The following is an 18,546-nucleotide window of genomic DNA, read 5'->3' on the forward strand; positions in this document are numbered from 1 at the left end:
CTCTGCAGCAGAGGTAACTCTGGTTCTTCCTTTCCTGTGGCAGTCCTCACCAGAGCCAGTTTCATCATAGCGCTTGATGGTTTTTGCGACTGCACTTGAAGAAACTTTCAAAGTTTTTGACATTTTCCGGATTGAATGACCTTCATGTCTTAAAGTAATGATGGACTGTTGTTTCTCTTTGCTTATTTGAGCTGTTCTTGCCATAATATGGAATTGGTCTTTTACCAAATAGTTTTTTTTTACCAGCCCTACCTTGTCACAACACAACTGATTGGCTAAAACTCATTAACAAGGAAATAAATAATACAATTCAATTTAACAAGGCACACCTTTTAATTTGAATGCATTCTAGGTGACTACCTCATGGATCTGGTTGAGAGAATTCCAAGAGTGTGCAACGCTGTCATCAAGGCAATGGGTGGTTACTTTGTAGAATCTCAAATATATTTTTATTTGTTTAACACTTTTTTGGTTACTACATGATTCCATATGTGTTATTTCATAGTTATGTCTTCACTGTTATTCTACAATGGAGAAAATAGTAAAAAATAAAGAAAAACCCTGCAATGAGTATCTGTGTCCAAACTTTTGACTGGTACTGTATATATACTGATTAGTGTTTCTAGTGGTTAGCTAAACACGCTACATGGCAAAACAAAGTTATGAACTACTGAACTACCACCAACCTACTGCAAAATGTAGTTAAATCACTAGTCGGACTACATGTAGTTCACTTTAACACTCATTAACACTGATCTAGACCCACTGAGTCCTTTTGTTTTCAGAGAGAAAAAACAGCTGTACAAACATCACTGATCAGCACTAGATTGTGTTTAGGGAGTGAGTGCGGGTCATTGAGTCAACACAATTGTTGGAATATACAAAATGTTTTATTTTTCATTTTGTCTGTCTTTAGCTCTCCCCTAGCACTTTAAATAGTATATGATGTGGCTGGGTTAGGTTTGAATAGAACACAGTATATAAGTCTTGAACCGTAAACCAACGACAAGTTAGAACATAGTATTCCCTAAACAGACTGCCTTCAGTCTGTCCCCAGAGATTTCCCACTATGCATGCCAACAAAATCTCTTTGAACAACTTAAGAATAGACTAATGGCCATTTGGTTTGTGATGCTTTTGGTGTGGTGGGGGTGGTAGAAGAAAGCTGCAGTATGTGCATGGTGCTGATGTCATCGACTTGACCCCTCTTCAGTGCCCAGGGGTTATCTCAACCCATAGGCGTACCTAGGCGACTAGCCCATACTCAATGTTTTAACTGCTCATATAAGGCCGGGTAGTTGGACCTTAAGCTATGAGTCATAACCACGTTGACCCATGTTCAGCTAGATGAAGTGATGCGAGAATAAGTAAGGTCCTCTTTTGCTACTGTTGTCATCTTGATGTTGAGACACCTGTCACCATCGTTACGTGCTCCTGCGTGTCGTCAGACTCGCCTAGACTCCATCACTTCCCTGATTACCTTCTATAGATATGTCACTCCCTATGGTTCCTTCCCCAGGCGTAATTGTTTCTGTTTCAGTTTGTCTGTGCATTGTTCGTGTTTCTTGTTTTGTATTATGTTTCGTTCATTCATTAAATGTATTTCCTGAACTTGCTTCCCGACTCCCAGCGCACACGCTACACGGGCGGACTCGTAGCCACCTAACCGTCTTAAAGGAGCAATCACCACTTGCTTACATCAACATATATAGCCTCAAAACATGATTAAAACAATAATTGTAATATCATGGACGGTCAGTCCTTGCATTCATAGTCTATACATTTGAGAGTGGTTACATTTCTCCATCCCCATCCCTCAGCTTTTTACCGGAACAGGGGCAGGGAAGACACTGTTATGGTTTCTACTGTTGACTGCCTATTTATTTCTGACAGACAATGCAGCCCGCAGCTACTACACTGTATAAAAATAGATAGAACTGGGATGGATAAAGCCTCATTCTATTTTTATCCAATATATGAGTCATTGAAAATGGCACATCACATTGTTGGCCTGAAGCATAGTGAGAGGGGAATGAGGCAAGTTGTTGGTAATAGTGGATTATGTTATAAAAGGGATTGATTCAAAACCAATGTACATCTAGTCACATCAGACAAATGAAACAGAAGATCAAAATAAGGCATAGGCCTACATGATCTCGAGATCAGGTGACCACACCTGACATATTTTCTTTCAAATAAGAAAAGGCTTTAGTAGAAGACTCCTCCCTCCCAAACCCCAAGCCCCCCTTTAATGCCGCCTACTTTCCTCAGACATAATGTTCTCTTAAGGCATGATTAAACAAAGCAGTCATCATGGCCCACCGAGGCCTGGTCCGTGGAGACGCTCGGCTGGGCGCCGGAGGTGGGCCGTGGCGGTGAACCCTGCTGTGACCCCTCCAGTTCTGGGAATTGGTCTCTCCCGCCGGGGAAACTGAAATGAACCCGAGTTGGTCGAGCACAAACGCTCTGTTATCCTGCACTGTAACGTTACCCGAGGCACCAGCCAGAGAGCCCCCAGCTCCTCCAGTATGGTAAAATGTCACCCTGCATTCCTCCATCAGTATTAATAGAGAATTTGATTTGAAATCACGTTTGTTTGAAAGGTGATTCTGCATTGCCTGTCAGCATTAAATGGTGTCATAATAGCAGTGAATGATGGTTAAGCGAAGCGGCAATGGAAGAGTGTGAGTAAATGTGACTCTTTGCCCCTGTGGTCTTTTTATGCTTTATGTGGTTATATCATAGCTCAGCCCAATGTTGTATCAGCCAAAGACTCTCATCCTGCTTTCCCCTGTCCCAAAGCAGGCCGTCTAAAGCCCCCTCAGAACAAACAAAGTCAGCGTTCGCCGGTCGGGGGATGACGCTCCACCACTCTACCTCATGAAGGCATTGTGAAGGGGACTTCCTTGTTTAAAGTGTCAATCCGAAGTTTAAAAAATTAAGGGTTTTCCCCACCACTGTTTAGCAAAAAAACTGTGATGGGGCTGGAGAAATGTAACAGCTCTCAAATTCATAGAGCTATAGATACAAGGACTGACCATCCATGATATCAAAATTATAGTTTTAACCATGTTTTGAGGCTATACAGTGTTTGTTTACATTTTCTTTGTTTATAAACATTGGAGTAAAACGAGCTTATTTGGGGTTCTGATGGGGTACAACAGTTGACAGTATGCTCATGAGGCATTTCTAAATTATATTAATCAAGAGTCAATGGGTACATATCATTAATTTAAGTCCACAAATGTATTTAGCAACTGCAGATTGCCCCTTTAAAGAGCAGGGGAGAAAATGGCTGCCCATCTCTGCAGAGTTTAGTTTCCGCTGCTTGTTTGGACAGAGACCGGCCCTAAAATATCTCTTTGGCCAAAGCCTCTGTGGAGACCCTGCTCTAGCCCAGCATTGTTCTGGTTTCAACAGGCTTAGTTTAGGCCACTTGTTTTCCCTTTTCCATATGCAGGCCCATTGTCTGTGCAGTCGGGCCTCTCCAGGCCAGGGGCCCCGAGTTCGGTTTGGCCTCTCCATTGTTTTTTTTGTTTGTTTTTTTGTTTAAAAAAAATGTATCCCCTTTTCTCCCCAATTTTCGTGGTATCCAATCGCTAGTAATTACTATCTTGTCTCATCGCTACAACTCCCGTACGGGCTGGGGAGAGACGAAGGTCGAAAGCCATGCGTCCTCCGAGGCACAACCCAACCAAGCCGCACTGCTTCTTTAACACAGCGCGCGCCTCCAACCCGGAAGCCAGCCGCACCAATGTGTCGGAGGAAACACCGTGCACCTGGCCCCCTTGGTTAGCGCGCACTGCGCCCAGCCCGCCACAGGAGTCGCTGGAGCGCGATGAGACAAGGAAATCCCTACCGGCCAAACCCTCCCTAACCCGGACGACGCTAGCCCAATTGTGCGTCGCCCCACAGACCTCCCGGTCGCGGCCGGCTGCGACAGAGCCTGGGGGCGAACCCAGAGACTCTGGTGGCGCAGTTAGCACTGCGATGCAGTGCCCTAGACCACTGCGCCACCCGGGAGGCCCCACCAAGTCATCATCTTTATAGAGCTGCTGCCTATGCTGTCTGGCAAAATCATAATTTTAGTAGTTCTTCAAAGTAAATAAGGCATTTTATGACAGCTGAATACCAACTATCAATCACTCAGATCCTGTATTTTTTTAGTTAGAGATACCTCACGAAGCAACTGCTTTCTGTCCCTCTCGATCACGCATTCTTCTGTCTCTTTTCGTCACTTTCTTGGATTACTGCGGATTGGGTTTTTGAGCCATCTGGGTATGTGGTCTAGAACATTTTTTGGACTTTCAGATAACTTTTTGGGAGATCCATTGAGAGTGTGTCTAGATCATTTTCTTGTACTTTCAAATTACTATTTTACTATTCCACTCGTTAACTGTATTATAAAATATATGAAACTGGGATTAACATCTGTAGTTCGAGATGCCAAGATCCAAGGCATGGTTTTCAGATTGACACCAATTGATACTGCTCTGTTGGTCAACTGAGATAAGCACAGTATTGTGTCCATTGCACCTTAAGTATTCCCTAATCTTTCACTGCCATGCCAACCAGCAAAACACAGGAAGGTGGAACAATGAACAGATGAGTCTCTCCTGGTAACTGGGGTGACTACGGCTGCATTTACACAGGCAGCCCAATTCTGATATTTTGCACAATAATTGGCAAAAGAGCTGATCTGATTAGTCAAAAGACCAATTATATATTTAAAAAAAAGATCTGATTGGGCTGCCTGTTAAAAGTACAAGTAATCGCTGCCTAAGTCAAGCAAGACAAACCATGTGATTTCAGTTAACAAGAAACAGTTTTCCAGCTTCTTGATATCAGACAGTGGCATGCACTTTAATCAAACGTGTCTCTGTCCCAATCTCAGAGTTGAGGTCACAATGGAGAGGCCAGGCCTCCCGGGTGGCGCAGTGGTCTAGGGCACTGCATCGCAGTGCTAACTGCGCCACCAGAGTCTCTGGGTTCGCCCCCAGGCTCTGTCGCAGCCGGCCGCGACCAGGAGGTCCGTGGGGCGACGCACAATTGGGCTAGCGTCGTCCGGGTTAGGGAGGGTTTGGCCGGTAGGGATTTCCTTGTCTCATCGCGCTCCAGCGACTCCTGTGGCGGGCTGGGCGCAGTGCGCGCTAACCAAGGGGGCCAGGTGCACGGTGTTTCCTCCGACACATTGGTGCGGCTGGCTTCCGGGTTGGAGGCGCACTGTGTTAAAGAAGCAGTGCGGCTTGGTTGGGTTGTGCTTTGGAGGACGCATGGCTTTCGACCTTCGTCTCTCCCGAGCCCGTACGGGAGTTGTAGCGATGAGACAAGATAGTAATTACTAGCGATTGGATACCACGAAAATTGGGGAGAAAAGGGGAGATTTTTTTTTTTTTTAAAGATAAAAAAAAAAAAAGATGATGACTTGGAATGAAATAATAAAGTCATCAAATTAATAAAATATAATATACTCCTGAAATATTTTATTAAAGTAATGTAAATAAATTATTGTTAATAAGTGATAGGCAGTAATGGGCAGTCACTTCCATCATGGGACTTTTATTTTTTATTCTGTGTTACAGCATTCAACACACAATGCATAGTGCATAAAATAAATCAATTATAGTTTTTTAAATTCGGAAACCGTAATTATTTTTGCATAATTGAACCAAAACGGAACAGACTTGAAAAAGCACTGATCACTCAGCACTAATAGCTGATATTCTTAGCCGATATGATGTATAGCCAAAATAATCTGCTACTCAACAGGTGCTATCAAGAAGTGTTAATTTCTGAGTGGTTATGTCTTTAACTCTGTTTCAGATCTGCAGCGCATTGTACAGCTGGACCTGGATCTGAAGTACAGGAGCAACATCAGGGAGCTGTTTCTGGAGTTTGATCGATTCCCTCCCGGAGCTGTGATCGGCATCGCCCGAGAGATGCAGCCGGTATACAGGTATTCAACACACACACACACACACACACACGTGCGTGCACACATGAAACACGAGGACTCGTGGGATTGGAAAGGATCACAGTGTGTTATTTAACCATTTGTTTCACTGCCACAAATAACGAAGACCATTTACCATCACTAAAATCTATTTCTTAAACCGTGACAAACAACATCACAGTACTATTTAATATATGAGAGCAGACCAGAACCGCTGAAGCACATTGCTTTGAGAGGCAGAACTTGTCGATATGTTCTTGTGGTCAGTCGATGCTAGTCTGTTGAAAGTTGGGCACTCTAAAAGCTGAAATTGAGAGGGCCTCTTTTGAGTTCCGAGTGCTCTCTTGCTGTGCGTTCCCACCAAAGTGACAGTGACAGGAGCTGGCAGAGAGGAAGTCCGCTCAGAGCCCTGCTGTCGAGGGTTTTTATATGGAAAGGGGAAGTGAGGAGAGGGACGTTGGGAGAGACAGATGTGTGGAGAGTCTTGCTGAGGAGGAGGTTGGAGATGGGGGAGTCGGGGAGAGGGGACGGACGTGAGCAGCAAAAGGAAACGTGTGTGCACGATACATGTGTGTGTATGATATGACATTCTGAAGGTCAGTGTTTTTTAGGCTGCAACAACAGGAAGCACTGTGCTCCTGTGCTCATCAGTGCTGCCTCTGTTCACTGGAGGACAGTTCCCATTCCAGCAGGCTGTCGCTGTGTTCTCCTCTCCCCCCTCCCCTATCCTCTACGCCTCTCCTCCACTTTCCTCTGCTCTTATCCAAGCTCATCACATCAGCCTGCCTGCAGGCTCAAAACACATGCTCCATGAAACCCTGTACACATTGTAGAGGAGAGATGGCTTATATGAAGTCAAAGGTAAGTAGTATAAAACACATCTTGTGATTTAAGATGCCAAATCCCATCTTTGGCAAAACCACAAGAGCCTATGGTTCTAGGAAGAATTACATTTGTGTGTGTGTGTGTGTGTGTGTGTGTGTGTGTGTGTGTGTGTGTGTGTGTGTGTGTGTGTGTGTGTGTGTGTGTGTGTGTGTGTGTGTGTGTGTCCAGTAGAGGTCGACCGATTATGATTTTTCAACACCAATACCGATTATTGGAGGACCAAAAAAGCCGATACCGATTAATCGGCCGATTAACCTGTCTAGGATGAGGGTGCCGCTAGCGGCACTCCCCGCCCACCCCCACTGAAAAGGCAGAGCCGCGAAATTCAAAAAAAATATTTTTTTTAAATATTTAACTTTCACACATTAAAGTCCAATACAGCTAATGAAAGACACAGATCTTGTGAATCCAGCCAACATGTCCGATTTTTAAAATGTTTTACAGGGAAGACACAATATGTAAAGATGTAAACCTATTACCTAAAAACACATTAGCATAATCCACCATCTTTTATTTGTCCACCAACACCAGTAGCTATCACCAATTCGGCTAAACTAAGATATTTATAGCCCCTAACCAAGAAAAAAACTCATCAGATGACAGTCTGATAACATATTTATGGTATGGGATAGGTTTTGTTAGAAAAATGTGCATATTTCAGGTAGATGGCATAGGTTACAATTGCACCCACCGTCACAAATGGACTAGAATAACTACATAGAGCAACGTGTTTACCTACTTACTAATCATCAAACATTTCGTAAAAATACACAGCATACACTAATCGAAAGACACAGATCCTGTGAATACAGACAATATTTCAGATTTTCTAAGTGTCTTACAGCGAAAACACAATAAATCGTTATATTAGCATAGCACATAGCACATAGCAGCCCAGCATTGATTCTAGCCAAAGTGAGCGATAACGTCAACATCGCCAAAATATATTAATTTTTTCACTAACCTTCTCAGAATTCTTCAGATGACACTCCTGTAACATCATATTACACAATCCATATAGAGTTTGATCGAAAATGTGCATATTTAGCCACCAAAATCATGGTTAGACAATGTGAAATGTAGCCCAGCTGGTGAGAAAATGTCCGTGCGACATATTAGACAGTGATCTACTCTTATACATAAATACTCATAAACGTGACTAAAAAATATAGGGTGGACAGGGATTGATAGACAATTTAATTCTTAATACAATCGCGGAATTACATTTTTTAAATTATCCTTACTTTTCAATACAGTTTGCGCCAAGCGAAGCTACGTCAAAAAACATGGCGTCCTAAGCCACTAACATTTTTCGACAGAAACACGATTTATCATAATAAAAATGTCCTACTTTGAGCTGTTCTTCCATCAGTATCTTGGGCAAAGGATCCTTTCTTGGGTCTAATCGTCTTTTGGTGGAAAGCTGTCCTCTTGCCATGTGGAAATGCCAACTGCGTTCGGGATGAACTGGAAGCGTGCCCAGCAATTCACAGCGTTTCAGAAATAAATGTCCCAAAATCGCACTAAACGGATATAAATTGCTATAAAACGCTTTAAATTAACTACCTTATGATGTTTTTAACTCCTATAACGAGTAGAAACATGACCAGAGTAATATTACTCCCTCCACTAATGCTTGGAACAAGTGCGGGTCGATGTCCTCCAGGCGCATAACGCAGCAAGAAAAGAGTTCCTAGCTACAGGGTTTTTTAATTTGTAGTGCCTGTGAACGCGCAATCGACCCCATTCAAATCGTCATCACGTAAAGGCATCCAGGGGAAGACGTAAGCAGTGTCCGTATACTCATAGCAATAACTGTGGCCTTTTAACTGACTCCAGATCAGGGGCCAACATTTCTGAAATCTGACTCCATGTCAGGGAAATTGCTGTAGAATGGGTTCTGTTCCACTTAGAGACAAAATTTCAACTCCTATAGAAACTATAGACTGTTTTCTATCCAATAATAATAATAATATGCATATTGTACGATCAAGAATTTTGTGGGAAGCCGTTTCAAAAATTACACGATTAGCATAAATAGTGACAACAGCGCCCCCAGCCTCAACAGGTAAAAAAAAATATATATGTATTTGTAATAATGACTATTATAACAATACTGAATGAACACTTATTTTAACTTAATATAATACACCAATAAAATCAATTTAGCCTCAAATAAATAATGAAACATGTTCAATTTGGTTTAAATAATGCACAAACAAAGTGTTGGGGAAGAAAGTAAAAGTCAAATATGCTAACGTTTAAGTTCCTTGCTCAGAACATGAGAACATATGAAAGCTGGTGGTTCCTTTTAACATGAGTCTTCAATATTCCCAGGTAAGAAGTTTTAGGTTGTAGTTATTATAGGAATTATAGGACTATTTCTCTCTATACGATTTGTATTTCATACACCTTTGACTATTGGATGTTCTTATAGGCACTTTAGTATTGCCAGTGTAACAGTATAGCTTCCATCCCTCTCCTCGCCGCTACCTGGGCTCGAACCAGGAACACATCGACAACAGCCACCCTGAAGCATGCAGGGCATGCAGAGCAAGTGGAACAACTACTCCAAGTCTCAGAGCAAGTGACGTTTGAAACACTATTAGCGTGCACCCCGCTAACTAGCTAGCCATTTCACATCCGTTACACCAGCCTAATCTCGGGAGTTGATAGGCTTGAAGTTATAAACAGCGCAATGCTTGAAGCATTGCGAAGAGCTGCTGGCAAAACGCACTAAAGTGCTGTTTGAATGAATGCTTACGAGCCTGCTGGTGCCTACCATCGCTCAGTCAGACTGCTCTATCAAATCATAGACTTAATTATAACATAATAACACACAGAAATACGAGCCTTGAGCCAGGCGGCCCAAACTGTTGCATATACCCTGACTGTGCGTGCAATGAACGCAAGAGAAGTGACACAATTTCACCTGGTTAATATTGCCTGCTAACCTGGATTTCTTTTAGCTAAATATGCAGGTTTAAAAAATATATACTTCTGTGTATTGATTTTAAGAAAGGCTTTGATGTTTATGGTTAGGTACACGTTGGAGCAACGACAGTCCTTTTTCGCGAATGCCACCGCATCGATTATATGCAACGCAGGACACGCTAGATAAACTAGTAATATCAACCATGTGTAGTTAACTAGTGATTATGATTGATTGATTGTTTTTTATGAGATAAGTTTAATGCTAGCTAGCAACTTACCTTGGCTTCTTACTGCATTCGCGTAACAGGCAGGCTCCTCGTGAGGCAGGTGGTTAGACCGTTGGACTAGTTAACCGTAAGGTTGCAAGATAGAATCCCTGAGCTGACAAGGTAAAAATCTGTCGTTCTGCCCCTGAACAAGGCAGTTAACCCACCGTTCCTAGGCTGTCATTGAAAATAAGAATGTGTTCTTAACTGACTTGCCTAGTTAAATAAAGGTGTAAAATAAAAATTGTTATGAAAACTTGAAATCGGCCCTAATTAATCGGCCATTCCGATTAATCGGTCGACCTCTAGTGTCCAGTGTCCACATCCACTGCTAAATTACTTTTCCGTATCATATTGATCTTCTCACTTTAATCCCGCAGTAAGTAGCTCTGCCATAAAATTGTGTGTTTGCAGGGGAAACTATTTGAACAGTTGCACTAAGATAAACAGGCTCCTCTGTAATACTTAGGGGGCAAACAGAGAGACAATGTTTTTGATCAAACAGAAAATGTATTTATAATTTATAGTTACACAAATGTTGTCATCATCAACTCGCTCTGGGGTAGTTTCACAACGTTTTTCTAAATAGGTTTCAACTACTCTGATGTAGCCAGAATCTGTCTCATAACAACTGATTCAGACTCGCCTCATATTGCTTAGTCTCCTTTGACTTGAGTAAATCTGTTAACTGTTCGTTCACACTGTGTAAACCAGCCAGCAACAACTTTAACATGCCATAGACATCATCTCCCCTAGGTGGTACTAGAGACAGCTAATAGTCTCAGCTCATGGTTTTGTTTTCTACCCCTCTCCTTCCCTCGCTCTTCTTTCTTCCATCTCTTCCATCCCTCCATCTCTTCTATCCCTCCCTCCCTCCCTCCTTCCACTCTTTCTAGACGCCATAGCTGGAGAGGGAATACACAGCACTTAGCCAATTGTTTTACCCTCTACCAAAACAGATGTATCACGCTTCAGAAATGTGCATACCGGCACATCCCGTAAATAGCCGTAAACATCCTTTAGTCAGTCTATGTTGAGTCAGTGAGTGTTCTCTATAGAATGCCCCATTTTTACCGTTATTATGTGAGTGAAGTAAGGCTTAAGAAAATCATTGGGGGCAGGAAGCCTAGCGATTTAAGAGTGTTGGGTCAGTAACTGACAGGTTCTGTCAATGTGCCCTTGAGCAAGGCCTTAACCCTAATTGCTCCTGTATGTCACTCTGGATAAGAGCGTCTGCTAAATTACAAAAACATTTTTTTAAAGAAAGTAGTGTAAAAATGTTAGCTTGAAATGTCTGAGACAAACTGATATAAGCATTGATGGATGCTGCCTAAGGAGAAGCAGGCTCCCAGAACACAGTGCTGTGAATTTCATCCAATAAGATTGTTTAATGTGTGATTCCACTCTGAACATCCTCCCTTCTCCCCCTGTATCTTGGGCTTGAGGGAGGGATGCAGTGTGTGTCAATGGCCCTGGAACCTACAACACAAAAGTATAATACAGAGTAGGGAGAGGCTCACCAGTACCTAATGCAGTGTATAGTGTACACCGAGGGTGTTTCTCTATGCATACTGCCGTGCTCCACAGTCTCATGCTCCTCCGAGGACATTCTCTTCAGTACGTTCTTGTGAGGATGAGAGTGTGGAGAATGCATAAAACATTACATTTGAGAAGCACTCGCACTCCCTCTACTGTATGACCTCACGCCGCATCTCCCCATTCACTGAACCTTCTTCCAGCCAGGACAATGGCAACAATGGAGACGAAACAAGATATACACAAAGCAAACATTTTTACTTCATAACTATCAGCTAGCTATATGTGAATCGTATTAATGTAGCTAACCAGATAGTATAACAGGCAAAAATGACCTAAAACCAATGTTATCCAAGGTAGATGTCTATTCTTCGTGGGTAGTTAGCCACAAATAATTGTTAGCTAGCTAGCTATCTGACTAGCGAACAGTAGTAGCTAGCCAGTTAGCTCTATTGACTTAATATGGGCTTGCGACCTAGAGTGGGTATTGTAGGCAGGTAACCATGCCAAAATGAACACAGCATGTATATATTAACATATCAAGTTAAAATATTGTAGTCTGGCAATGTGATATGTGAATAGGCAACATTTCATTCTGAAGTCTGAGTATATTTTATCTCACTTCAGCTCAAATAATGGCCACCATTGATTTCATGAAAATGTGCGTAATCTTTTTACGTGGTTGAGCCATATTTCTTTGCATACTTTCTGTTGATGCTTGCATCGATGCATGCTTCAAAGTATGTACAAACAGAGTATGCATTTGAGAAGTGCCCTCCGTACTCCGTTTCGCATACTTTGATTTGGACTTATATTCCGAGCCTCCCGTACTCCAATTCGCATGCTCAGAGCACAGTAGTGTGCGTTTTGAGAAACACCCTTAGGAACACCTTCCTAATATTGAGTTGCACCCCCCCTTGCCCTCAGAACAGGCTCAATTCGTTGGAGCATGGGCTCTACAAGGTGTCGAAAGCGTTCCACAGGGATGCTGGCCCATGTTGACTCCAATGCTTCCCACTGTTGTCAAGTTGGCTGGATGTCCTTTGGGTGGTGGATTATTCTTGATACACACATGAAACTGTTGAGCGTGGATAAACCCAGCAGCGTTGCAGTTCTTGACACAAACCGGTGCGCCTGGCACCTACTACAGTACGCCATTCAAAGGCACTTAAATATTTTGTCTTGCCCATTCACCCTCTGAATGGCACACATACACAATCCATGTCTCAATTAAGAGGATTTAACAAATGACATCAATAAGGGATCATAGCTTTCACCTGGTCAGTTTATGTCATGGAAAGAGCAGGTGTGCCTAATGTACACTCAGTGTATATTCTGTACTATAGGGGGAGACTGTAAATGGACTGAAAGCTTTAGTATAGGAAAATCAATTCCCCTCCATTGTTGAAGTAAACAGAGCCACATGCACACGTGGGCTGTGCTCCATAAGATATGAGGCAATATGGTTGTATAAAGAGATTTATCATAGGTGTTCCTGCTATTTACATAAAATTATTTAGTCTTTTACTTCACTGAAAATCTGATCAGTGGTCTGGTAGGTAAAGGTGGTATGTTGTTGGACCTGCTCCAGAGCTGTTTTCCTTCAATTCCAGCTGTGTGGGAGTGAGCCTGGGCTCTGAGCTCCTTCATTCCCAGCCTTTGTTCCTGGCCTGATTGTAACATCCCATTCACAGCCACCAACACAAATACCACTGGTCCGTTAAGACTGCAGCATTGTTTTCCACCCGGGTCCTGCATCAAAACAGGACGTTGTGTGTGTGTGTGTGTGTGTGTGTGTGTGTGTGTGTGTGTGTGTGTGTGTGTGTGTGTGTGTGTGTGTGTGTGTGTGTGTGTGTGTGTGTGTGTGTGTGTGTGTGAGAGAGAGAGAGACTGGGCCATGCTCACAGTTAAGGGTTGTGGAGCATCTGCTTACTGCTGTAAACAAACAAGTCTGGAAGTCTTGTAGATTTTAGAAGGAGGGAGTGTACATCAATGACTGTGTGTGAGCGAGTGTGCATGAAATGAAGATGGAATGAACTTGAGTGTCTGCAGCTCTAGCATTGTATACTTAGGCAATGTTTTGCTAACTAACCCCTCTCACTTTTGGCTAGAGATCCCATCTCCCCCTCCTTCATTGAGTACAAATGCTATGGAGATGGATGCATGGGACCGGTGCCTGGGCAGTGTGTGCTGTGCCTCTTCCAGGATTTTTCTTAGAACTTTCTATGCAGTTAATGAGAAGTATAAGTACACAGCATCTCTCTGCTCTTATTCCTACCCAGGCCCAAGTGTCAGAGGGGGTAGTCTCAGTCTAGAGAGGAAAAGCGCTTAATTGACAGTCTTTTGTTATCCCACTCTTCTCCACATCAGAAGCAAATTCATCTTCGCAAGACTTGTTTAACAAGTTTAACAAGACACCTTTTGTGAAAGAAATAAAAAGCCTGGGAAAGAATCCAATTTAGTTGGACTTGCATATCATCAATCTTGCGTGTGCTTTCAGGAAAAGCTTTTTTCTCAATATTCACTCTCCAGAAGGTTGTGTAGACAATATGAATATCCTATTTTCACTGCTCAATATTCACTCTCCAGAAGGTTGTGTAGACAATATGAATATCCTATTTTCACTGCTCAATATTCACTCTCCAGAAGGTTGTGTAGACAATATGAATATCCTATTTTCACTGCTCAATATTCACTCTCCAGAAGGTTGTGTAGACAATATGAATATCCTATTTTCACTGCTCAATATTCACTCTCCAGAAGGTTGTCTAGACAATATGAATATCCTATTTTCACTGCTCAATATTCACTCTCCAGAAGGTTGTGTAGACAATATGAATATCCTATTTTCACTGCTCAATATTCACTCTCCAGAAGGTTGTGTAGACAATATGAATGTCCTATTTTCACTGCTCAATATTCACTCTCCAGAAGGTTGTCTAGACAATATGAATATCCTATTTTCACTGCTCAATATTCACTCTCCAGAAGGTTGTCTAGACAATATGAATATCCTATTTTCACTGCTCAATATTCACTCTCCAGAAGGTTGTGTAGACAATATGAATATCCTATTTTCACTGCTCAATATTCACTCTCCAGAAGGTTGTGTAGACAATATGAATATCCTATTTTCACTGCTCAATATTCACTCTCCAGAAGGTTGTGTAGACAATATGAATATCCTATTTTCACTGCTCAATATTCACTCTCCAGAAGGTTGTGTAGACAATATGAATGTCCTATTTTCACTGCTCAATATTCACTCTCCAGAAGGTTGTGTAGACAATATGAATATCCTATTTTCACTGCTCAATATTCACTCTCCAGAAGGTTGTGTAGACAATATGAATATCCTATTTTCACTGCTCAATATTCACTCTCCAGAAGGTTGTCTAGACAATATGAATATCCTATTTTCACTGCTCAATATTCACTCTCCAGAAGGTTGTGTAGACAATATGAATATCCTATTTTCACTGCTCAATATTCACTCTCCAGAAGGTTGTGTAGACAATATGAATATCCTATTTTCACTGCTCAATATTCACTCTCCAGAAGGTTGTCTAGACAATATGAATATCCTATTTTCACTGCTCAATATTCACTCTCCAGAAGGTTGTGTAGACAATATGAATGTCCTATTTTCACTGCTCAATATTCACTCTCCAGAAGGTTGTCTAGACAATATGAATATCCTATTTTCACTGCTCAATATTCACTCTCCAGAAGGTTGTCTAGACAATATGAATATCCTATTTTCACTGCTCAATATTCACTCTCCAGAAGGTTGTCTAGACAATATGAATATCCTATTTTCACTGCTCAATATTCACTCTCCAGAAGGTTGTCTAGACAATATGAATATCCTATTTTCACTGCTCAATATTCACTCTCCAGAAGGTTGTGTAGACAATATGAATATCCTATTTTCACTGCTCAATATTCACTCTCCAGAAGGTTGTGTAGACAATATGAATATCCTATTTTCACTGCTCAATATTCACTCTCCAGAAGGTTGTGTAGACAATATGAATATCCTATTTTCACTGCTCAATATTCACTCTCCAGAAGGTTGTGTAGACAATATGAATATCCTATTTTCACTGCTCAATATTCACTCTCCAGAAGGTTGTGTAGACAATATGAATATCCTATTTTCACTGCTCAATATTCACTCTCCAGAAGGTTGTGTAGACAATATGAATATCCTATTTTCACTGCTCAATATTCACTCTCCAGAAGGTTGTGTAGACAATATGAATATCCTATTTTCACTGCTCAATATTCACTCTCCAGAAGGTTGTGTAGACAATATGAATATCCTATTTTCACTGCTCAATATTCACTCTCCAGAAGGTTGTGTAGACAATATGAATATCCTATTTTCACTGCTCAATATTCACTCTCCAGAAGGTTGTGTAGACAATATGAATATCCTATTTTCACTGCTCAATATTCACTCTCCAGAAGGTTGTGTAGACAATATGAATATCCTATTTTCACTGCTCAATATTCACTCTCCAGAAGGTTGTGTAGACAATATGAATATCCTATTTTCACTGCTCAATATTCATTCTCCAGAAGGTTGTGTAGACAATATGAATATCCTATTTTCACTGCTCAATATTCACTCTCCAGAAGGTTGTGCAGACAATATGAATATCCTATTTTCACTGCTCAATATTCACTCTCCAGAAGGTTGTGTAGACAATATGAATATCCTATTTTCACTGCTCAATATTCACTCTCCAGAAGGTTGTGTAGACAATATGAATATCCTATTTTCACTGCTCAATATTCACTCTCCAGAAGGTTGTGTAGACAATATGAATATCCTATTTTCACTGCTCAATATTCACTCTCCAGAAGGTTGTGTAGACAATATGAATATCCTATTTTCACTGCTCAATATTCACTCTCCAGAAGGTTGTGTAGACAATATGAATATCCTATTTTCACTGCTCAATATTCACTCTCCAGAAGGTTGTGTAGACAATATGAATATCCTATTTTCACTGCTCAATATTCACTCTCCAGAAGGTTGTGTAGACAATATGAATATCCTATTTTCACTGCTCAATATTCACTCTCCAGAAGGTTGTGTAGACAATATGAATATCCTATTTTCACTGCTCAATATTCACTCTCCAGAAGGTTGTCTAGACAATATGAATATCCTATTTTCACTGCTCAATATTCACTCTCCAGAAGGTTGTGTAGACAATATGAATATCCTATTTTCACTGCTCAATATTCACTCTCCAGAAGGTTGTGTAGACAATATGAATATCCTATTTTCACTGCTCAATATTCACTCTCCAGAAGGTTGTGTAGACAATATGAATATCCTATTTTCACTGCTCAATATTCACTCTTCAGAAGGTTGTGTAGACAATATGAATATCCTATTTTCACTGCTCAATATTCACTCTCCAGAAGGTTGTGTAGACAATATGAATATCCTATTTTCACTGCTCAATATTCACTCTCCAGAAGGTTGTGTAGACAATATGAATATCCTATTTTCACTGCTCAATATTCACTCTCCAGAAGGTTGTGTAGACAATATGAATATCCTATTTTCACTGCTCAATATTCACTCTCCAGAAGGTTGTCTAGACAAGATGAATGTCCTATTTTCGCTGCTCAATATTTTACTCTTAGCAGAAACTCATGACCCGAACATTTACATAAATGTAAATTGGCTGGCTAATAGTACTATTTTACACTACAGAGCACTTTTCCCTCCTGAGCAACTGAACCTAAGTCCTCAACGAACACAAAGCATTTTGCGAATCTCCAGTGATGTCAACACAACTGGTATAGGCAGCGTATGGCAGTTCATACTGTATCTGGCCACTCAGTGTACTCAAGCAGTCACTTGTTGAAGGATGGGGAGATAGGTATAATTTAATTTCACCTTTATTTAACCAGGAAAATCGCATTGAAACAGTATTTTTTGCAAGGGAGACCTGGCCAAGAAGGCAGCAGCAATCAATACAACATTTTAAAAACATACACCACAATCCAGCCTACAGGAAACATTTATAGTGTATTTCTTCTGTCACTCATCACCACTTGTCTGTTGTCTCATGTATGTGTCCCCTTGTCTGTACACCTCTGGAGTGAAGACACCAGCCTTGTCTATCCTGTGCTTGGCTCACTGGTCCTTTCTTCTGGTGACACCAGAGTCAATCGTTCTAACACTGGCTCTATGCAGTGATTTTTCAATAGGGATGCTGTCTGCACTGGCCAGAGCAGAGGGTTTATATTTCAGACGAAGCGATTACAGTCACAACCATAACTTTCTGCCCAGGTCGCGGAGGGCTCCAGTTTCTCCAACAAGATAATCATCTCTGCTCCCACCGTAGCCACTCGCTGGTCCTCGAACCAGGAACTGCTCCATGCCTGGATGTACACACACAGACAAGTGTTCACGTCACTTACCAAACACAGTTCCCAGTTTAACGTAATCCCCAAGAGGACCCACGTCAAGACCCTGTACGTGCTCGCACCATTGATGAAGGGATAACTTACCCTGCCAGTCTATTTGTCCAATGTAGGGGGGCATCATAGCTCAACAGACTGAAGTAGAATCAGTCCGTAAAACAAGTCAGTTCAAATTGTGGGAAGAAAAGGTTAGTACTATCCGGAATCCTTGGGACGTCCCTACCCTAACCTATATGCGGAAAGACACATTTCAGTTGAAGGAATTGTTGTACGACTGACTAGGTATCCCCCTTCCTCTTTCCTATCCCTTAACTTTAACCCCTACTTTTACACTTACCTAACTCTTACCTTAACCGTTTTAAATGTCAACTTAACTGCAGCTCTTAAATACTCAGTAACTGCAGTAGGCAGCAAACATTAATGATGTGATTGTGGAATGTTTTTTCAGTATTACAGATAGGCCTATAGTGGGAGTATTAACGTTATTGTCATACATAGTTTAAGTTTCAAGTTGTTGTA

General features: G+C 41.5%; 1 protein-coding gene across 1 annotated transcript in view; it reads left to right on the top strand.

Moving 5' to 3' along the window:
- The window catches only part of LOC129867324 (xyloside xylosyltransferase 1-like), a 107,196-nt gene that overhangs the window by 46,444 nt on the left and 42,206 nt on the right, over positions 1–18,546 (top strand). The window contains exon 4 of the mRNA XM_055940653.1: positions 5,824–5,956. Within this exon, the coding sequence (XP_055796628.1) occupies positions 5,824–5,956 (133 nt within the window). The remainder of the gene's footprint in view (positions 1–5,823; positions 5,957–18,546) is intronic.

Source organism: Salvelinus fontinalis, chromosome 12 (assembly GCF_029448725.1).
Source record: "Salvelinus fontinalis isolate EN_2023a chromosome 12, ASM2944872v1, whole genome shotgun sequence".
Classification (NCBI taxonomy): domain Eukaryota; kingdom Metazoa; phylum Chordata; class Actinopteri; order Salmoniformes; family Salmonidae; genus Salvelinus; species Salvelinus fontinalis.